Source organism: Tachypleus tridentatus, chromosome 6 (genome assembly GCF_004210375.1).
Source record: "Tachypleus tridentatus isolate NWPU-2018 chromosome 6, ASM421037v1, whole genome shotgun sequence".
Taxonomy (NCBI): Eukaryota; Metazoa; Arthropoda; class Merostomata; order Xiphosura; family Limulidae; genus Tachypleus; species Tachypleus tridentatus.
Window position 1 is genome coordinate 106,743,486 of NC_134830.1, and position 23,854 is coordinate 106,767,339.

Below are 23,854 nucleotides of genomic sequence, written 5' to 3' on the forward strand. Positions count from 1 at the left end.
TACTTATCTAACAGCTTATGTGATTACCAGTGGTAGTTGAAGCAAAGCCTATATAAATCGTACCCTAAGTGATAACATTCGCATGTTAACGACAAGCGGAAAGTATCGCAATCCCAAAAACCAGACATCAAATACAAAGAGCACAATACCATCAGTTTAATTTTGTGTAAAGGTACTTCTAAAGTTATTAACTATTCGCATATACCACAGTTTCATCACTTCTCTTTTACATCTAACTACACCTACAAACAAGTTCTTTAACCTTCAGGCTACGATAATATATAAATAAATACGCGTGTTTTTATCTAACTGAGTGACACATTCTGAATACCGTATGTATGCCACTAATTAACATAAATGCTTCATATTGATATGAAAACAAAATATAATGAGAAAGTATGTGATTGTTCTAATTCTGTATGGCCTACATGTCTCATTAAAAAGAGGTCGCTTTTAACTGGCCTGTAAATGGAAATATAATAACAATGTATTAGATATTACTGGTTCTTTGAAACATATATTTTCCAACATAAATGTAGTTGTGCACTAATATTTTACATATATCAAGATTTATTTTTTAAGTTTGTAAACTTGACGTCTTTGGCGCTCGACGACCAATATACCAAGTGGTCTAATATGAGTCAAGGTTGCTTATAAGCTAGGGGGAAAATTAAACGTTGGTATTAAGATCCTAATAAACAATAAGATTTTATTTTCTAATTACTGATATCCAAATATTGAATCAAACTCTGTCTCTGTTAATACTCTGATCCAAGCTAATAAGTCAGGTAAAATATTAACTTCTTCTGTGAAGGAACATAATTAAAAACTAGAAAGTGGATAAGTTTAATTGTTGTGAGTTACTAAATTAAACACATTTATATATGTGTGTATTTAAAACTCTACTACTAAACCAAACATTTTAATGTATATGAAAAACAGTCCTATTACTGAAGAGAATTATTAGAAACATATCCCACAAAGGTTCAACTCCAACTGCCAAATGAAGAAAATAACTATTAATAGCATGGAATAATAAAATACTTAAAAAAGGATTAGACTTCCCTTCTTCCAAATTCCTCAAAAACATAACTCTTCTTTTTAACCTTCATTAGTAATTTAAGAACAAACCTGGAATGAATTAATGCAGTATAACAAGTAACAGCTTAAAGGTACATTTAAAATAACAAATAATTATAAAATGGTCATCTTTATTATCATGCTCAAAAAAGTACTAATAATAACAACCAATAACTTTTTATTAATATATTAGGGGTGGAAACAAAGTATTATAGGAGGATGATTTCAAAATCAGTGATCACATAAGCCCCATAAAGAATGATATGAGAGACTGGAACAATAATAATGTATGATAAACCAAGAGAGGCATGTTAAATTTCATAAGTGAATGAAATTAAAAAAAATTAATACTTACGGAAAACAAAGATATTGCTTTCCATATTAACTGTTTGATTTTTTCACCATACTCTGTGAAAAATATATGTAGTTAGTATTTTTATTCAGTAATGTAGTTTCGACTGTTCATGGCATTGAATTATGCTTGCCTGAAAGTAAAAAAATGACCTCAGTGTAGTGAATCGTTGTCTATTATTTTACTCATTTTTTTACTTCTTTCTTCTGACTTAAAATTTTTGGGGTCAGTAAAAAATAAAAAAGTCCATAACAAAATTTGCCTAATTAATATAAAAACTAGGGGTGAGTTTCCAGAAAACAAAATTAACAAACAGTGAAGCACTATTTCCTTTAAAGACAGTATTGGATTATTTGTTTTTTATATTCTCACACCCATATAGGTTCCATTTTTAAGTGACTTTTTGTTATAACAGAATGGTTGATGTGCTAAGAAAAAATGGATTATTTTCAAACATTCAAAAATTGCAATATTTCACATTTTACTATCAAGATTAGTTATTTTGTAGATTATTTCGAGTTATTTTTATCACTCCACACAACATATATACATATATAGCAATTATACAATACTACAGAAATTTCTTAGTCTTTAGCTATAGCACATTTGTTTTACAAAGACATCATCCTAATTTTACTTAATTTATTTCTCTTATGGATTCCTTAAATTGCTTATATTTTACAGCTTATTCATATTTGATACTAGCTAAAAATAAGTCAATGAGTACAGATAATTAAATATGATGTTCTTAGTTTTAAAAGTTAGAATACATTATCACATAAGTTGAGTACTTTCACTGTAAAAATATTTTCTGTCACTATTTGTTGAATTGTTTATTTTTTCATTTGTATTCAAATTCTTCAGAAAATCACTAAACTTCTAAATGTTTAGCACAAACATCCTTATACCAAATGCAAAATAAATCTTAGAAATATAGTATTAACTGTAGTTGTAAAAACAGAGCATTTTTGATAATAGATTATGAAAAAGTTAATAAAATAATGACTGAATAACTTTTGTAAAACATATTACAAAAAGCTAAAAACTATAAAGTGATCTTACCACTAACATGCCATAGATTAGCTAATGATATTTTTTGTACAAACAGCTACTACCTTATGATTAGATACCAAGAAATGATTATTCAACATAAAATAAAACAGGTCATACAATAACAATCTGTGAACAGTGAGGATGTTACTTCAATGAATTACCATGTCCATGGTCCTGCTAAAACAATCAAATGTTTATTTACAGCTAAGATATGTATTTCTAACTGAAATATAATATCAGACACATTCAATTCTTTGTCAATAACCTAAAATGGGAAGTTTGCATATAACATTTCATAAATCATTTGTAATCATCAGTAATTAATAAATGAATTAGAAAAAAATACACATGTTAATAGTTTAAATACACTGAGTAGGATGTTTGATACCTACTGTACTATGTGCATTAGTAACTGCATGCAGATAACCCTGGTAATTTCACCAACTTTTAAATAAAGGGTGAGCTACAGCTTTATCATCTGTTAATTCACATATTTATCAGAAACAACAACAGATAGCAAATATAATTACCAAATGGAAAAAAAAAATTCTGTTACCTTAAAAATATACATTTCATTTCATCATACAACATCACTTTATACACCATGGACATCTTTAAAATTACTTCTCTTACTAGCAAAATTCAGACCTTAGCAACAACATAATTTAAAATAATAAATCTTGTGTTTAAACTTGGTTTAAGTGTTTATATCATAAATTTTATCAACATCAAATAAGTTATAAGTTGGACAACACAAAAAAGGCTCAGCTTTACTGGCATATAATAATAATAATTTTATAACTGTAAATATAAAATATATTATTTCACTTTTTGCAAACCAACAACTCTAATTTACGTGTTAATTTCCAATATACCGTATCAACAAAAATATTTTAAGTCACATACAAATCTTGTACGATGCTTGAAGTAATAGTCTGAATCACTTTGAATTGAGTATCCATTAGTTAACTAGCTGCTACATGTGTGTATCAATAAAGCTAGTGTTCTAAAGACGCTCAAGCCTGCTGAGCCTATTACAGCTAACACTTCTATAAGTTCTATCTACATCTGTAGCTACGTAACATACTACTGTACGATTGTCGCTCTAATACAGCGTTAGGCTTAACAGCTCATAAGCAATCGACGGCCAAACCCTCTAACGCCCGAGTCTAACCTTCTAAAGCCTACTACTTTACTACACTACTACTATAATTGTATACTTACCAGTGCAAAGAAATTCGTATGACAGTCCTCGAGACTCGCCCCATTTGTAACGAAACTGGGGTGCGTCATGGTCACTCCATGACTTAAAGTTTCATTAGAAATTGGATGAAAGTTTCAAGTGATTTCTCGAGCCATAAATGTCAAGAAATTTCGTAATATAGCTAAAATTCACCAGAAGATGGCGACAGACATGGCGGACAGGAACAACAAGGGAGTTGAGTGACAACATCACGGATTGGATGATGATTGTCACGTGTCAATTTCTGACTCTGGCAAAATGGCAGCTTCCATATAACAGAGAAATTCGAATAAACCACGCAGACAATAATACTGGTCAGTGTACAAAACTGTATATAAACATAATTTTGGAATTAGTAACATCAACTACACTAGTTTAAGGTACAGCAAGGAATGGCGTTTAATATTTCACGCAATAAAGTGAATAAAAATAAAGATATCTTTAAAATATTATAAACAATACATCCCAATACTATAGTATTCTTTAGAAAAAGAAACACGGAATAGAAAATCTTGACAGCATAAAAAATACCTCAAAGAAATGGAGAAGAATGTATCAGTTTTACTTTTGAAACTATCCATGCTTATATCCTAGCTTTGATAAATTGATTGACGCTATTTAAATAAATGTATTTTACAAATACTTATTTTTGTTTTTAAATATAGCGAATCTTTATTACTCAAAGTTGCTTAAAGGCTGTATTATGGATTTTCAAATATTTATTTATTGATTTCAGAGACTAAATTAACATTAAACAAATAAAAATATACTCATCAGTTGATGCTTCATAATTTCCCCACATAATACTCGATTTTCGAATAAAATTAATTTTTGTGTATCTGCGTAATGAAAAACTGAGCATGCACAGGTTAAAACAGAACTATTGTTCATAACTTGAAAACCAACATGGCTCATTGACTTTTATTTACACATTGCATAATAAAGTGTTTCACCATAACGTAGTGTTATGTTAAATTACATTCACATTATCTTAGCACCCAAAAGAACATTTTCAAGATTTTAAATATATACCACATTCCTGTACAGTCGATTTCTAGCGTTGTATATTAACAGGTGATCCTAGTGTACAGAAGTAGTAAAGAATGAAACGAAATAAAATAAGAAAGAGAACAATAATTAAAGAAAAAAATAACACGTTATCAAATTTTCATGGCGTACTACCGATACAAATAAAATGAAAGTGGAAATCCTAAAAGATGCATGACTTCAAAAAAGTAAGAATGAGACAATCGGGATAGTCTGTCAACTTAATAATTCTAAAAGTATTATCAGAATTTGCACCCACTTACTAAACCTAACAGAACGTTAATTTTCAAAATCCCTGGAATAACAAATCTATTTATGTAACATTAATTATCAAATATATACATATATTATAATACATAAATAATTATACATCTATCTCTTTATATATGTGTATACTGCTTTATAAAGGTAAAACAAATTGACACCGTATCCAGAACAAGAAAAGTATTTTTAAAAAGAATAATATATGTTATAATTTGCAACTTTTTGTACCCGGTGTAAAATTGCTCCGTAGAGACGTATCACAGTGAAAATCTCAAGGATGCACATTTTAAGCAAGCTGTGGATATTGTGTGAGAATATAAGGCATACGAAACCTAGAAATGAAAAAAAGTAGTTTTCGGCACAGTATATGTTTTTGTCATTACTACAAAATTGGCGCTGGGAGGGTGTGTGTGTGTTCGTGTTTCTTTATAGCAAAGCTACATCGGGTTATCTGCTGAGCGCTGGGAGGATGTGTGTGTGTGCGTGTTTCTTTACAGCAAAGCTACATCGGGTTATCTGCTGAGCGCTGGGAGGGTGTGTGTGTGTGCATGTTTCTTTATAGCAAAGCCACATCGGGTTATCTGCTGAGCGCTGGGAGGGTGTGTGTGTGTGCGTGTTTCTTTATAGCAAAGCTACATCGGGTTATCTGCTGAGCGCTGGGAGGATGTGTGTGTGTGCGTGTTTCTTTATAGCAAAGCTACATCGGGTTATCTGATGAGCGCTGGGAGGGACACCTAATTTTTTCAATATTTTGTCGTATATATCCTATGAAGCCAAACTGAGACTCAAGAGGTTCTGTAACGAATATCTGACGAAAGCTACAGAAAATCTTGAGCTCGGCCTATGAGTGGTGGGTGTTTGTAGTTAATTACAAAGTTGTACAATGGCCTATCTGTGTTCTGCCTACCACGGGTATCGAAACCCGGTTTCTAACGGTATAATTTCGCAACACATACCTCTGTGCCATTGGTTTGTTTTGTTTTTTAAATTTCGCGCAAAGCTACTTAAGGGCTATCTGCGCTAGCCGTCCCTAATTTAGCAGTGTAAAACTAGAGCAAAGCAGCTAGTCATCATCATTCACCGCCAACTCTTGCGCTACTCTTTTATCAATGAATAGTGGGATTGACCGTCACATTATAACGCCACTACGGCTGAAAGGGCGAGCATGTTTGTTGCGACCGGGAATCGAACCCGCGACCCTCGGATTACGAGTCGAACGCTTTAACGCACCTGGCCTTGCCTGGCCCTGTGCCATTGGGGACAGAAAAGAAGGCACTTCATATTGTTATTTTTGCAAAGTAGCTGTATTCTTTATAATGAAAGAAATTCAGATTTCAGAAGTTCAATATACAACCATGAAACCGAAGAGATCTGTATTACAATATTCCCCGTTGTTTCACCTGTAAGTTTGAGGACTTATAAGGCTAAAAAATCGTGTTTCTATAATTGTTGTGGGCATAATAAAGACAGTTCATTGTTTAGCTTTGTGCCGGAAGTATTATTAATAAGATAACATTTTTCTGTAATTTTATTATCATAGCTGTTTTATATTATTCATGATCATGATTTTTAGAGATATATATATAAGATCTTAGATTGACAGCTAAGCTATCGAGAGGACTATAAAAATTGTCAACAAATACATTAGAAAATCAAAAGTGGATATTTTTTTATAATTTGAACATGTTTAAGCTCTATGTATAAACAACTAAGTAGTTATTGAAATATAGATAACCAATTATAAAAAAAATACCTGCGCTCCACTGCTTAATTCAAAGTCGCCCTCATGATTCAAAGAGCACCCCAAAGTACCAGTCAACCTTATTCATTATTCTCAGTTAGTTCTATAACAACCCTAAATGAGGCTCGTACCCGAAAACAAATCCTGATAAAACACCCGCCCTGAGCACGTATGCCATGTTTGGTGATGTTAGCCTGTAAGTAGTATACAAACACACTTTCAAACAAGGCAACCCCGGAATTTCAAGGAGGAGCCAACAGTATACACCCCGAGACCAGATTCGGATTCAGCGACTCTGAAAAGCTACTTCTAGATCTCATCATGCATGGGTGATTTTCCAGGGCGCGTTTTATCACCCCCCCCCCCCTGCCTTAGCACACCTTTGATAGAGGGTCCATGTCATTTAGATAAAGACACACTAGTCGCCTCGAGTTCGCTTTCCAAGTTCTATCCTGCTAGCTCTAAGAAAAAACTCACGGACAAACAAATTCACGAACACAGAATATGAATTAATATAAATTATGTTGTTTCAGTGAAACTTCAGGTGGAGTAAGTTTGAAAACATTAACGAACTGCAACTGCCTGTTAGATGAAAACCGAACATCGATTCGGCCTCTTTACTGAAATTTTCTATATAGGTTGTTACAGTATGCATCACTCTCTGTTTTTTTTTTTTATGAGATAGCGCACAACTTAACAACCACAGTATGTGTTACAAGTATAACAAAACATTATTCTTTCAGTTAGTTACATAATCGAAATTTTTGTAAGTTGTTTCAGTATTTAATAGTTAAATATATATACGTAAAAACGGCTCCTTCTTCGGTCATCGTCAGGTTCACGATGGTTATTCGCTCCTCTACGTAAAAAATTTTCTCAACCCAAACGAGCCGTTTTTACGTATATATTTTTCTCTACAAGTGGGTTTTCTCGACATCACTGATTTGATAGTTACGTTTTTGTTTTTTATATGAGAAACTATAAAGGTTTTCGCATGTGTAGTTACTGTTACTTGTATTTTTATAGTGCATTGAAATACTTTTACTTCTCCTTCCTTCCTGCACTAAGACAGATCATTAATGATTATTAGTTTTTTGTATTTATCAAAATTAGCCAAATTATTTACATAATTATAAAAATAAATAAATTTAACCCAAAACAATCACGACCTCTATACACATTTTTTTATTCAAGAACAAATGAAAGTATTTGATTGGTTTGTTTTCAATTTTGCGCAAAGCTACTCGAGGGCTATCTGCGCTAGCCGTCTATAATTTAGCAGTGTAACTCTTGGACTACTCTTTTACATTGACCATCATATCATAATGCCCCCACGGCTGAAAGGGGGAGCATATTTGGTGTGACGGGGATTCGAACCCGCGCCACTCGGATTATGAGTCGATTGTCTTAATCACATGGCCATGCCGAGCCGAAAAGTACGTGAAGCACATTTGTTTCTATAGGGTAATATAACAAATTTCATATTATGACCAGCTAAGAATCAAATATTCGAACGATATTTGTGTAATATTCCAAAGTATACCTGTTTAAAGTTAAGTAAAATCAAGTGTTGTAATTGCAAAAGGTTTCTAGGTAACATATGAAGTTTGAATAAACGAAACTTGACTAGAAACGAAAGATACTAAGAAAGGTATGTTAGTTTTAAAATAAAAATAATAACTTATTCACAAGCAACTTGTAAGGTGTGCACTTCTTTTCGAAATTATAGTTTCATAGCACATGTTATAGAAAAACATCTGTATAAAACTATGACCAATGTTTTCCTGTCTGTATAAGGTTTCTGATTAAATTTTGCCTGGTTCTACGTTAAAACCATAAAACTCATGAGACGGCCAGTAGGTCAGCAGTACATTTACAGACGTTCAACGCTAAAATCCAGGGTTTCATTTCCTTTGTATAACTTTGCGCTAAAATAAACAAATAAACAAGATATAAGTGAAAGCAATGATATATCAAACGTATCAGAATGTCATATCGCCTACTTTTGTAGACTAGTCGTATTACTAAAGAAAAAGATAGCAGTTTTTTTGTATTTCTACTTCTATATATATCTAGTGCGATAGACGTCGAGAAAGTGTAAATAGGAATCCAACTTCCGTTCTGGTCAAATACAGGGACAAACATACCTGATTGTGAGTGACAACATAAAGGCAGGATTAGCTCTATTAGTGCCTTCTCTACTCATACCAGCCGTTTTTAAATATATAATTTTATCTACAAGTGGGTTTTCTCGTCATCACGAATGAGTATAAGTAACACGTCTAGCTGAACACACGAAATCATGCTTAAATTCTGAAAAAAATTTCTTCAATGAAAATATATATTAGTTTTTGTATGTGTGTTATGAAAGATCAACAGAGAACAGACATTTATGACACGTGAATATATTTCATGATAGTGTTTATCAGCCCAACTAGTTTGGCAATTAATAATATTATAAAATTAAGTTATATATCTCTTTAGATAAGGGGAACAGCTTACTGTGTATGTTGAATTAAAGGGAGGGAATTCTTGTTGTCGAAATAAAGATAAATTTCGTCCCTCAGTGTCATCCCACTTGTTAACACAATCGAATATGTAAGGGGGAGATTTCGAGAGAACGAAAGACTTTTTTGGCTGTCTTGGCGCCAGTGAAGACACGCTCGTGTGTACTATGAAAATCATAATGATTCTTACTTCTATCACTATTACTACTTTGCCATTCTTAATTTTAATCTACTTAGTGACTGGTCAATGAGTTAATTAAATTTTTGATGTATTTACATGCAAATGCGAGTACTATAAGTGTATAGTTTTTTTCATTATATATATGGAGTTACTATTGTTAAGTAATTACGACTCGAAAATGGGTTACGGACAATCTTTTTTCTTCTCTTTTATTTCGTATGATTGTATAACTTTTGAACTAGAATTAATGATTTCGTTTCCTTCATTTTTAGAACTGCAGTTTTGAGCTATGTCAGCTGTCATAAGCCTAACTAGAATAATGCAGAATATTATTTATTTGTATTGAATACAGATATATAAAAAATATGGCTTTCTATACATAAAAGTAACTATATTTGAGTATACCCAAATTATACATTAATCCGTCCCGCACACATGGTTTCCGGTGGCTCAGTGATAAGTCTGCTGGATTATAACGCTAAAAATCGAGTTTGTTCAGAGTATAGCTAGCTCATTTTGTAGCTTTCTACTTAACAAGCAACAAATAAACAAATCCGTTCACAAGAAGATCATAACATTAAACTGGAGTAACTTGAGCTGGGATACCTTGAACTGTAGTGGTCGGCTGCTTACGGTATGGAATTTTTGAAACGATATAAAGCAAATATGTTTCATATTATGATGTATATCACCGAAAGAATAAAGAAAACCACACTACCAGCTGGAAGATTAAACAGCCTCAATGCAAATTAGTACAATAAAATCATGTTGATAGCTTAAATCTTGTTTGTTTATAGTTAAGCACAAAGATACACAACGGGCTATACTATGTTTTTCCAACTACAGGTATCGAAACCCGTTTTCTAACATTATAAGTCCGAAGACATGCCGCTGTGTCACTAGGGGGCAGTTTGAACCAATGTACCTCCATTTCAATTACTTAATTTCGAGTATTTATTTAATGATTTTAATCTTTTCGTTTATATGCTTCTAATAAAGTTTTTAGTTTGTTTTGGTTCCGTTTAGAAATTTTCGCAAAGCTGCACAACAGTTATCTGTGCCTAATTTATCAATAATAGACTAGAGGGAAGACAACTAGTCAACAACACCTATCGTCAACTTTTGGGCTACTTTATCCCACTAATAGTGGGATTAATTATCACATTATAACGCCCCCACAGCTGAAAGGTCACTACGTTCGGTGCATGATTATACGAACCTGCGACCCTCAGATTGCGAGTAGAAAAATGTCTGAGATATTTAGAAACTTATCGTAAAAAAATAAAAAAATAACTCCCATGGGAACTTTGCTATAACTTTCGAAAATAATTTACTTTATTTCAATCAATTTTTGTAAATAAAAGTTTGTTTTTAAGCAAATGTTTTGTAAATTTTATTTACACTATTGTATTTTTTATAGGTTTAATTTTTTTCAAAAATATTTTTATTTTGAAGCGCTTCACTGTTTCTCTTGCACTTCCACAGGCAAAAACGACCGTTTAAGACATGATCTTTTAACTGAAAAAAATAAAAAGGTTGTGTTAGTTTAATCCTTCAAACAATGCCTTCGCTGGTATTTTCTCAATACGAACATTTCTGCTTCGCCAGAAGTTGTCATAGTAAGAAGAGGACGTAAACAGATCTGTCTACATGAGACACTTAAAGACAGGGACTTTTTTTTTTTTTTTCAGTGAACGCCTCTTAACAGCAAAGAGCTTTAGCTTCACTTTTACAGTTTGTACAATCTTTTCTTTTTCACACTGAACTCTTTTCACAGTGTTTGAACCTAGAAACGTGTATGCTAGAAATTCATTGAACTCTGCACAAAAAAGAAAAAAAGATGACCGATACATAGAAGAAGTGAATTACAGATAAAACGAAGAAGATGTATCCCGGAAAGATCCCGAAAGATACGTAAAAAAAAGGGCGAGAGAGGGGGAAGTCTTTTGTGAAATAAGGGAGAGTATGTTATAGTGGTCACTACCTTATGTGGTCTGTGAGGTCTTAAGGACACTTTTACTAGAGTCCGACAGGTATTTGACACGATTTGTTTGCCCTGTTGTTTCGAAAGCAGGCTAGTTGATGACGACATCAATTTAACCTTCTCAGTATTGGAGTTTTGAAATAAGATGTTCGTCGTATCCTGTAAAATTAATTAGTTATCTCCCCTACTGTTAAACTTGGAGAGAATAAACTATTTATTTATCTGGGGTCCTAACCTAGTAAAATCATTTCTTTAATTATTAAGATGAGTGTATTAAAAATCAGTGAATTGAACCAAGAAGGGCTTTGTTAAATTTTTATTTGTGATTCAGAATTTTTCAATTGAATAAAATTGTTTGATTAAAAGCAACAATTATTGTCGGAAACGAAATGGTTAAACTTGGACTTTATAGAACTGTTTTTTGTGTCACAGACGACTTAATATTAAAAACAAACAACCAACGAAACACTGAGATTTATCAATTAAAATATAAATTTACTTCAATCAAATCAAATGTCACCATATTCCGGAAGGAACATAGCGCCGCATACGCTGCGGTTTCATGAACAGGCTGGTTTTTAAGTGAGTAGATTGTTAGCCTATCTCACAACCCCCAACTTGGAGGACAAATTCTCAGCCCACCGAGGGGAATCAAACCGCTGATTTTAGCGTTGTAAATCCGGAGACATACCGCTGGACTAGCGGTGGGCATAAATTTACTTAATTGTATTTTATTTTTATGAAACTGTTCATTTTGAAATTGGTTTGTTAGCTTTGGAACTAACATTAAACAAATAAAATAATATGGGGATTAGTTAGAAAATTTTTTAAGACTCAGTGAATTTTTCTTGAGTGATTCTTTTTAATTTCATTAACTTGGCTGCAGTTAAACTCCCTTCTCTCTATTCTTTACAGGAAGTTACTCTCAAGCTTGTCAACTGAGCAAGCTGAGTTCGTTTTGTTTGCTTAACTATTGGTTGTTTATGTCAAACCATTTGGTAAGTTACAATATATTTAGGAAATTATCCAGTTAATGAAATGGTTAATTTAGAACCTTTGTGTTTTAAGCAGATGAAATTCTCTGTCAATTTTTTTCTTTACATAGATTTTCTCATATACAAATAAAATCATCGAACAATTTGCAGGTCAAATACTCTTTACAGAATGAAATAAGTTAAAGTGAACCAGATTAATCGTTTCAAAAACAGCAATAATCCTGTAAAATGAATATCTATTGGCGATTGAATTTTTCTACAAGTTAGATTTTTCCCAATAGTTTTTTTTTTATGCTAGGAACGTCCCTTTTGAAGGTATTTTAAATTCTAAACATTGATTCGGTTTTATCTTTTTTTGCAGGTACCTTCCGTGAGGCCCCCTCTGATACAGCGGTAAATCTACGGGTTTACAACGCTAAAATAAGCTACAAGGAAAACACACACACACACCTTCCGTGAAGGATTAAAAACGAGTACAATATTTTAAAGATTATCGATACCGCTTGAAACTGAATTCGATTTAATTGTTTGTACTGCCATTTGAATAAAATTGTTTGGATACTAACAAATAAAATTCTATAGGAGAGTTACATGTTTCTTAAGGTTTATAAGAATATCACTTGTAAATACAACGCCAATTTTTAAGGTATTTGAAATTAGAATTTTTCAACCTGGACAAAAGCTTATGTGTACGTGGACTAAACAGCAAAATTGGAGATTTCCGAGATTCAGGTGTGGATGCCCATAATTTTGAACTATTGGTTATAGGAAAAACAGCTACTATCAGAACAAGGGCTTTGTCTGATTCATTGTACCGAAAAACAGGATTAATTTTTATTTGTATAACTTGTTAACAAATAACTTGCAAAACTTATTTAACGACATTACATAACGATCAACAGTCAGACATACTTACAACTAGGTCACGCCGGAACCATAACACGTTAAGAAAAAAATCTAATTTTCTTCAATAATATATTGTTTGATTTTTAAAATAACATTTTATTCTTCCACTACACATATTGTCTAACAAAAAAGTCCTATTGAAAACTATTTTTTTTACTTAACGTTGGTCGTCCAGTTGTGGTCTTGTGATTACAGTGTTCAAGACTGTGCAGTAAGACTAATCAGGCCTGATTATTCTTTTTTATAGCACATACAGGTAAAATGTATGTATTAAAATGTGCTTATTTTAATTAAACATATTACCAAGTGCGTATGCAGTGTTTGTTGTTAAAATAACTCAAATTTTAGCTGATAGTACGAAATTTTTAAACCACATTTCAGGGGAAATGACCCCAAATACATTTGGCATGCTTAAGGCCGGTAATGCGCTTTCAACAGATTATTTAAATGTGGCAATGGCGAAGATTTTTCTTTTGTAGTTTTGTGCAACAATTATAAAATAAACAAACGCTTAATACTAGAATTACTTGGTTTTGAATAAAAAATAAATTAGTGGAATTTTAGCAATTGGAATTGTCATTTTTGTAGTATTTTATATAACGTTAACGTGTGTACAAAGTTATATTAATAAAACTCTATAATTATATTAAGTTTTTTAAGTGTTTAGCATATATATACCACTTTCTATTTTCTCTTTGTTCTTTTGCAATTACTTCCAAGTTTCGTAATATTAAAAAAAACACACGTTAAAATCTTAGTAGTAATATGAGTTTGATGTGATATCACAATGAGGCTCCTTATAATTTGAATCATACCATTTTTACTGAGCTAATACGAGTTTTTAGCAAAGAAAAAAAAAAGAGTATGATTGCATATAATCCTACGTTGTTTACCTCACTCCATTGCCAACGTGGCATTCGATTAATACCAGAATTTGTCAAGTCAGCTTGGTTGTTATGTACAATATGATTGAGATAAATAGGGTTGCAACTAAGACTTAATAATGAATGAATGCTGAATGAATAATCAATGGTATTCCAAATTCAACTTTACGTTGTTGAAGTATTTCCTTTTTTATATAAATAAAAATCAGGTTAATTTGTACTAATTTTTCCATTAGCTCATCGATGGGTGATCACTGTGTTTATCGACTTATAACGCTAAATTCCGCACATACTTTAGATATTTTAATCCAGAGTACTCTTTTTGTGTAAGAATGAAATGACGAAAAATGTGCACAAAAATTGAAATACTTAATATTGGAAAACGTCCTAAACATATATAATATATTTTGTGAATTTATTAATTTGTTTACACTGAATGAACTGATTACAAAAAAAAAGAGTATGTTTTAAATTTTATCTTACCTAAGATGAATCAGTCATAAGTTTTATGGATAAGTCCACCAGTTATCATAGTCTTGTATACTATCTGACGCTAATATATTTCTACAGAGGGTGAATAGGTTATATTTAACACATTTGAAGCTTCAGTACGTCTTTACTGTATCCACGTTCAGTAATGTTATATCTACGACCGTGCATGTTAACAATAGCCTAGCAGCTTGGCTCCCATTTCAAATGGATCCATAGTAAGGCTGTCATGTCCTCTGCACAACTCTTGCTTTCCATAATCCATCGGTACGAGAACAACGGTTTTCCATCGCCTGTTTCAACAGTCTTACCCCCCAATGAGACAGTGGTATGCCTGTGGACTTATATTGCAAAACTGGTTTTCGATACTATTTGTTTGTTTGTTTGTTTTTAGTTAAGTACAATCCTACAGAATGGACTATCTCTGCTCTGCCCACTAAGGGTATCGAAATCCGGTTTCTAGAGTTGTAAATTTACAGACATAACGCTGTGCCATTAGGAGGCGATTTCGATACTCCTGGTGGGCGGAACATAGATAGCTCTTTGTGTGGTTTTGCGCTTAATAACAAACAACAACAACTGTGCTGAACAATCATTATAGTGTCTAAACGTTACCCAAGCTAGAAGGTTAGCGTAAGTTTTCAAGCAAGCCCACGACGACCTTCTTACAACGACATCGGTTGTTACATACAGATGAAACATTGACACTAAAATTTCGAAAACTTATGAGAATGCTATTATATAAATACAAGAATGATACTAAATATATTGAAAAATGAAAATAAGAATTCTTTAAACAGGGCATCATTTTTCATTCAGAGAAATTTTGTCTGAATTAGGATATTTCAGAATTAGGCTTGGTTAAATGTTACAACCGAATGCACATGTTAAGGAAATAGTTACTGGAAAATTGTGTTCCTAACATGACTTTTACGAAAGGCCTAAATACATACAAACGCATGTCAAATTAATCAAGTCGTATAAAGGGCATATAGTTGAAAATTTAGCACTTTGTAACAATGGTCCCGTTTCAATAGTCCTAATCGCACAAAAATCCACAGTGTATTTAACTTTGTACGGAATAACATAAATATCAGTTTCATTCTTCAGCTACTTAAGACATACAAGAATTAAACGTGAAGTATGACTGATAGCCTAATGCTATTGAAACCATACCTTGTTGGCCTCGTAATTCGTTTCCATTCCGTTCCATAGCGACTTATTACAGGCTGAAGCCGTTATGTAACGTGCTGATTTACATATTCAAAATCTTTTCTAACAAAACGTAGTAGACAAGCCCTGTGTTCTTTGCTATAATACGTTTATTCAATCTCTTATCTTTAAATAATTAAGACGCATAATTCCAGTATATTTCTCTTGTGTTTTGATAACTAGACAAGTCTATTATTTGAAGCCTTGGTTTGGTTTTTGGAATTTCGCACAAAGCTACTCGAGGGCTATCTGTGCTAGCCGTCCCTAATTTAGCAGTGTAAGACTAGAGGGAAGGCAGCTAGTCATCACCACCCACCGCCAACTCTTGGGCTACTCTTTACCAACGAATAGTGAGATTGACCGTCACATTATACACCCCCACGGCTGGGAGGGCGAGCATGTTTAGCGCGACGCGGGCTCGAACCCGCGACCCTCGGATTACGAGTCGCACGCCCTACGACTCGTAATCCGTGGGTTACGATTATTTATGCAGTGCTAAATAATCGTAGCAGTGTAATTTATTATCACATAGTCATTTAGTAATCAAGATATTGTTGAGCCAAACACTAATGACTAGGTTATCCCTCTCCTTGAAAACATGTTATGACATTTGCTGATCCGGAAATTGTTGACTTCGTTCCTCTAAATGTTTCTTTCTCTCTGTCTTTTTTTTTGATTGGGCTGATAGAATTTTTAAAAAATCTCGCTTCTGTGTTTTGTCTGTTAAATTTTCGGTGGTATAAGTTTAAAACGTCTGTATATTGAAGTCTTTTTTTTCTGCAGGAGGACAATGCGTCTTTCAGTAATGATATTCTTAAATGCTTTGTTTGGGAATTTCGCACAAAGCTACACGAGGGCTATCTGCGCTAGCCATCCCTAATTTAGCAGTGTAGGACTAGAGGTAAAGCAGCTAGTCATCACCACCAAGCACCAACTCTTTGGCTACTCTTTTACCAATGTGTAGGGCCTGGCATGGCCAAGCGTATTAAGGCGTGCGACTAATAATCTGAGAGTGACGGGTTCGAATCCCCGTCGCATCAAACATCTCGCCCTTTCAGGCGTGGGGGCGTCAATTCCATTATTCGTTGGTAAAAGAGTAGTCCAAGAGTTAGCAGTGGGTGGTGATGACTAGCTGTATTCCCTCTAGTCTTACACTGCAAAATTAGGGACGGCTAGCGCAGATAGCACTCGTGTAGCTATGTGCGAAATTCAAAAATAAAAACAAAGAGAAAAAACTACATCCAATAACAATTTCATGATTCCCCCAGTGTTACAGCAGTATATTTGCGTATTCACAGGGCTAAAAACCGGGTTTCCATACTCGTAACGGGCAGAACACAGATAGTTCTTTGTATAGCTTTGTGCTTAATTATAGAAAAACAACAACAATTTCGTGATAGTTAAAGTGTAAGTAATTTTAAAAACACATAAAATTCCATAGGCCTTCTTAATTTTAAACTTTTCTCCTGCCCCCAAATTAAAAACAAAACAAAACGCGAATCTCGTTTCGCTCAAATATTTTTTTTACTGATTTGTTTTATCGGGTGACCTCAGTTCCTTCAATGTGCTTACGTGATCTATAGGACTAACAACAAATGGTCTCAAATTATGTTTCCCCCAACATAAGTCACTTCATTATGCTTATAAATCGTTGTTTGCCAACCCATTATTACGATAATATAATGCACTTCCTTACTCTAATAACAGTGTTCTTTTTGTACAAACATTTTGATAACAAGTCCGTATATATTGCGTTTTTAGTTGTCTGTCTTTGTGAGAGAAAGAACATTTTAGTATTAAGTTACGTTACCAGCAACAATTAAAGAACAGTATTAACGTCCAATCAAAGAAAGCCACTTACTTAGACCAAAACTTAAATCAATTTGGTAACGAGTATAGCTGATTACATGTTGGCTTTTGATATTTATGTTTATAAGGTTACAATGAATTGTTTCACCAACTGGATACCTTTGTAGTTAACTAATTTTTCGGCCGTAAACCCAATAACTCCTTACGATACTCCGCCAGCTCAAATTCATATAAAAGCTAACAACGCAAAATAGCCTCTATAGCCCTCATCAAAAGTTTTTATGTTACTAAAACTATAAAAAATAAAAAATAGAACATTAAACATTCCAAACAATATTGTTAATAAAAGTAACATTAAAGAAAAATATAGTATACCTCATTCAAGGAACATTACGTGTTAAATTCAAGTATTGTTTTTTGGTTTAATATTCGCTGAACAAGGTGACATCAGCGAGGCTATGTATAAGCAGAATTTTTCACAATCCTCTCTGAAAAATATAGTAACCAACGAGAGAAGTTTGAAGTTTGAGATAAATGGGTATGATAGATTTTATTGCTTATCTGTAAATTCAAGTAGCATAGCTGTGCTAATAATAAAGCCCAAAACTATTGCTTATGGAGATACAGAATAGTAAGTAAGAAAATAAATTAATACATAAGTTTTATAATAAATGAATATAATGTGGGATTCACATATTCAATAAAAGGAAAACAAAACTCACTTCGCCCCTTTTAATAAACTTCTATAGAATTGAAATTTTGATTACAAAACTGATAAATTATAAACATATATGAGCTAGAAAACGAATTTGGTAGCGCGAAATGAATAGTCGAAAAACCTAAGACTGTGTGAAAACTTACACGATTTGTAACTGAAGCCACACTCGTCTGATTTAGTATCGGAGCAGACATTTATAACTGTGGCAATTGACGTACAGCGGTCGTCTATTTTTGTTGTTGACAGTGGTCTGCCTTGTACAGATGTTCAAATAGCCGTGCTATTAAATTTAAAGTCACTTCACTAACGGTACTTTGCAATATTTGCAGCCAATTCGCAATGATCTGCTCAGACTGGCTGACTTCTATTTTTTAATGACTGTCTTCATTCACAAACGTTATTTTTGAGTGAAGGGAAACTGCTAGATTTCCAACTTCTCAGGATATCCATCTCCCAAATTACTGCCACGTGTTTTTTACATTCTTCAAGGTTTCAGTCTAGATGTGATTCATGTATAATCTGGAACCCATTATACTAGGTAATTCACTTCAAGATGACAAAAGTACGATATTGGGTGTAATCAGTTTAAACATTTATAGTACAGACTGAATGGCCAATTATTTGCATAGCATTATACTGAAAATGATGAACGTAATTATTTTCTAACGATGAGTTTCCGCTAGTAATAGTTATAGATTGTTTATAGAGCAAAGCCACATTGAGTTTATCTGCGTTGTCCATCTCTAGGAATCGAATCCTAAATATATTTGTAGATATATCCCATTATCTAATTAATGTCCTTAATATATATAAAATTTTTTAACAATAAAACACAATATAAATCAAACATGTTTGAAATTCCTGAACGAGTTAGCTATTGGTGAGGTTACATTCAACAATTTCATTGTAGTTTATGTAATGTAAGGATTTAAGCTGCGCTTAAGCAGGATATTTTGTTTCAACTCTGCATGGTTCTGACCAGGACAAGTTATGTGTGTTCTGAAATACCTTATCATAAACCATGTTGTTATGTATGTTTTTGTCAAGTAAAATCCTGTGCAAAACCTCCCATAAAGAGCTACATAACTTTTTCCGTGTGTAGCTAGACGTCATAATGTTTAACGTTAAGTGTCTTAAGAGATTCTTCGTTTATGAACACCTTTTGAAAACCTTTTTTACCAAATTGACGGCTTAAACTAGTTAGCACTATTCTAACTTGACTGCATGATATATTTCACTGTTTTTGTAGTTCCTTAAAATATCTCTTTCATTCAGTTCTCCGTTGGAACACTGCTAAGTTTACAGATCTACAACGCTGAAATCCAGGCTTCGAGTCCTTCAAGGTGGACACAGCAGACAGCCAAGTATTTTTTCCTTTAAACAAACAATCAAAATAATCTTTCATTCAACTAAAAAAGTAGGGGCAAAAACACAATAAATTGTTGTTGTTTTTTTTTATGGACGCTTTCCAAGTTTATACTGAATGATACAAAAAATTATTAGGTGCCATTTCATGTAAAATGTATTTAAATATTCTGTATTTTGGGTTTCGTTGGTGCAATTTAATTCACTGAAAAAGCTGAGAAACATTGATATACTGTGAAGGTCTTTGCTCTCACTTTTTTTCTGAATAATTATTATTTCAGACTTTCTCTCACAGATAGCAGCACCATTCAAGAAAGTTTCACGATCAAGGCAACGAAAGCTATTTTATCAGATGGAAAATCAATTGATATTCATTTTCTAGTTCAGGTTAATGCGTATTAGACCTCATATAAAGTCACACGTACACTTAAGTTAATTAGTATCAGGTTTGATATTTCGCTTGTGTGTAGTTATTGGAAAAATGTACGTTTACTAAACTGTATACGTGTAAGTTTAATTTCATCATTAAATGCAATTTTTATATGAAAATCTGTGGTGGAACTCATCGCAAGAAAAATTGATTTTTTAATTCATTCATATTAAAATAATTGTATATTACGTAAATGAAGATACAAAGCACCCATGTAGATTCTTCTTGTAAGACTTAAATGTATTTTTAGAACAGGTATTCGCTAACGAGCTTATGAGTTGTTTTTCTGATCATTGCTAAGATATGTGATCTACGCCAATTGCTCTTTCTTGAAGTTTATTTACATTTGCCTTCGATTTTTTACATCTTTGGTGATATTTATTATCACGGAAACATTTATAGCACATGAAATTTTATAACTTATCTATTTATTTATTGCCTGTGACAGTGATTTTCTACTTCCTAAGTATGTCATTAATGTTACGTATTATAATTTATCTCGGGCGAATCTTCGATTTATTATGTCACGCATTACGATTTCAAATAGTCGGAAATTTTAGTTTTAATTTAGAAGTTAATTCAATTCCGATATGTAACAAATTTATGATACTTGCAAACAAGATTGATGCATACAGTTTTCTTTCTTAACATAAATAGTTTTAATATACAAAATCAAAACAATTTATAATAACAGTTAGTACAAATAGTTAATACAAATAATTATTTATACAGAAAAAAAATTACAAGCTCACAAGCAATATTTATTCTTCTATTTGGTGTGGAACTGAATATTTTATCAACGGTCCAGCTCCATGACGAGCAAATTAATTCTTAGTTGATATGTTGTTGTTTTAAATTAAGCACAAAGCTACACAATGGGCTATCTGTGATCTGCCCATCACAGGTATCGAAACCCGGTTTTTAGGGTTGTAAGTCCGCAGACATACCGCTGAGCCAATGGGGAAGTCTGAGGTGATATAGTTACACATCGCCTAAACTAGTACTCTCTTTTCTTGGCTGGCTTTACACCGCTTACAAGCTGACTTTTTACGGCGAAGATATTTAAAGTCCTGGTAGAAATAATAACGTCTAAAGTAAGTCGAACGGTCTATAATGTTCGAAATCTATAAACGTTTCTGGTCAAATTCTGTAATTTTCTGATTAATAAGCGTTAACCACAATTATAGCTTCCAAGGCTTATAGTATACTGATTGTAGCTAACCGATAATATTCTCTCTCTTGGCGGGTCAGTTTATATAGTTTAAGGTAAAATTCTCGAATGTTCAACAATGTGCGGATACACGCTAGCGTTGTATTAAAACAAATATTGTCAATTCTTGCTCTCGAGAATCTTCTACAAATTTATAGAACAGACGGGACTTGCGCAATACACATTCAACAATATACGTCACATGTATAAAAATTATACTGAAAAAATCGTAGATATTAAAATAAAAGTACAACAGTAAATCCATTACACTAAATATTTAGTCAAGTAAAAAGAGCATCAGTAGCTCTGGGATAAACAGATCTTCAATGATGAAGCAGTTTCTCATGTGTTCTCACCGACTTAATTATTAATCTGCTGTGGACGTCAGTTCCGTAACTCACTACATTTGTTGAAAGAAAGGGAGACGACGTTCTGGCTTCTCTACCGAGGTCTTCTTCGGAAAAGCCGAAGAAGACCTCGGTAGAGAAGCCAGAACGTCGTCTCCCTCTCTTTCAACAAGATCAATAAAGTTTTCAAACCTACTAGAGCAGGGACCGTTATGCTGGGTTAAACTGAGTTTCTTGCCTAACTGAAGTGAGAGGCTGTACAAAAACTGATAGTGAAGAATAATTAATCTTTTATTGGATAAGTGACAAACAATATTAAGTTGCAGATTCATGGAAAACATTTTGGAAATCAGAATGTTATCCACAGTGAGTCGATAGCGGTGACATTGTTGTAGCATACTGTCGTTTTAAAATTAATACGTACTCGTAAAAACATAAAAACGCTATACTTGCTCTGTATTTCTATTCAACTTTTAAAAAAAACACAGTCAGTTTAGTCCTTCCTAACTAAACAATGATGTTTCACCAAGAGACTAGTGCTTTGCAGCTAGCTGTATTACAGGTCTGGTGCACTACAAGGTTATATATATACAATCTTTCTTTTTTAAACAAAATGGGTAAAAATAACACCGTTTGTTTGTTGTTAAGCAAAAAGCGATAGAGTAGAATATCTGTGGTGTTCCAACCGTGGGCATCTAAACCTGATTTTTAAGATAATAATCCCTCAGATATAGCAGAGTTACCAAGATGAACGTGATAAGGCCATGGCTTTATAAAACATACCAGTCCTAAGGGCCCGGATTAGATTACATTTATATGAAATGATGGAGAGCAGTAATCCCTCTCTTTGGAAACTGTAGAGGTTCTAACGAGAAGAAATTGTAAATAAGACCGAGCAAGTTAACCACTACACATGTGTGTGTGTGTGTGTGTGTGTGTGTGTGTGTGTGTGTGTGTGTATTACAGTAGTATCGAATATTCCAGGGTACACTTATCACCCACATTCATAAGTACAAACAGGGAGGACATGACGTCCAGGTATTTTTAAACTTTTACATGGCCGATATTACTAGAGAACTTATCATGCTAGACCAAAATAGTTTTCCAGCGACACCCTCTCTGGAAGATTTAAAACATACCAACAAAGAATGGCATTTCAGAACCAATATTTCTATACATTACGTTTTACACATGTTCTGAACTCAAACAGTGCGAGATCAGTTTTACAGCATTCCGGTGAATAAAATATTAAAAAGAAAACAAACACCAGATACTTTTTCACCTATATATTTGCACGAAATGTTTCAAATTTTTCGAACTCGAATTAATTAGTTAACAAATCACAATAGGAATAACCTATGAAAAATTGATATTTCCGCTTACATAAAAATAGTCTAAAGAAAGTGTGCAGAAAAAGGATTGTTTATTCTTATTTTGGTATTATACGCAACGCTACACAAAGGTCTAGCTGTGCTGTTCCCACCACGGGTATCAAGTTTATTCTTGTTTTGGTATTATACGCAAAGCTATACAAAGGTCTAGATGTGCTCTACCCACCATGGGTATCAAATACCAGTTTCTAGCAGTATAAGTCCGCAGACATACCACGCTGTCACTGGGGTATGCAGAAGAAGGAACAACAATGAAAAAAGGTCGCCAGGTGAATAATAATTGATTATGATATTGGCAAATTATTATGGTACTTTTTCATTTTGATTGTTCGTTTGTAGTTAAGCACAAAGCTACATAAAAGGTTATTTGTGCTCTGCTCACTGCGGGTGTTGAAACTTGGTTTCCAGTATTGAAAGTCCGCAGACATACAGTTGTTCCAATGGGAAGCTATTCATTCTGAAGTAATCTATTCATCGCAAATAGCACTATTTACAGGATGGTTTATAATCTAAAACTACTACAGCATGTTCAGTTATTACTATTACAAAAATATTTTCAGAAAATGAAGGTGTAGTTACACCCCTTCTATCTGAACCTTTATGTTTTCAAGTTTAGGGTTAAGTACAAAATAAATGTACTTGTAAA

General features: G+C 33.1%; 1 protein-coding gene and 1 long non-coding RNA gene across 5 annotated transcripts in view; one reads left to right on the forward strand and one right to left on the reverse strand.

The window, feature by feature from the left end:
• Positions 1-3,928, reverse strand: part of LOC143253248 (mediator of RNA polymerase II transcription subunit 13-like) — a 111,847-nt gene extending 107,919 nt beyond the window's left edge. For 3 of the 4 annotated variants that reach the window (XM_076506794.1, XM_076506795.1, XM_076506793.1), the window contains exon 1: positions 3,710-3,928. In XM_076506794.1, coding sequence (XP_076362909.1) covers positions 3,710-3,778 — 69 coding nt within the window. In that variant the 5' untranslated portion in view covers positions 3,779-3,928. Of the gene's footprint in view, positions 1-3,391; positions 3,651-3,709 lie in introns of those variants that run through there. The other variant, XM_076506796.1, reaches the window with a different exon arrangement.
• LOC143253251 (uncharacterized) lies at positions 3,914-13,563 on the forward strand. Its single transcript, XR_013029470.1, has 3 exons — positions 3,914-4,042; positions 12,368-12,450; positions 12,809-13,563. It is a non-coding gene; the product is annotated as an uncharacterized LOC143253251 (long non-coding RNA).
• Positions 13,564-23,854: the final 10,291 nt, after the last annotated feature.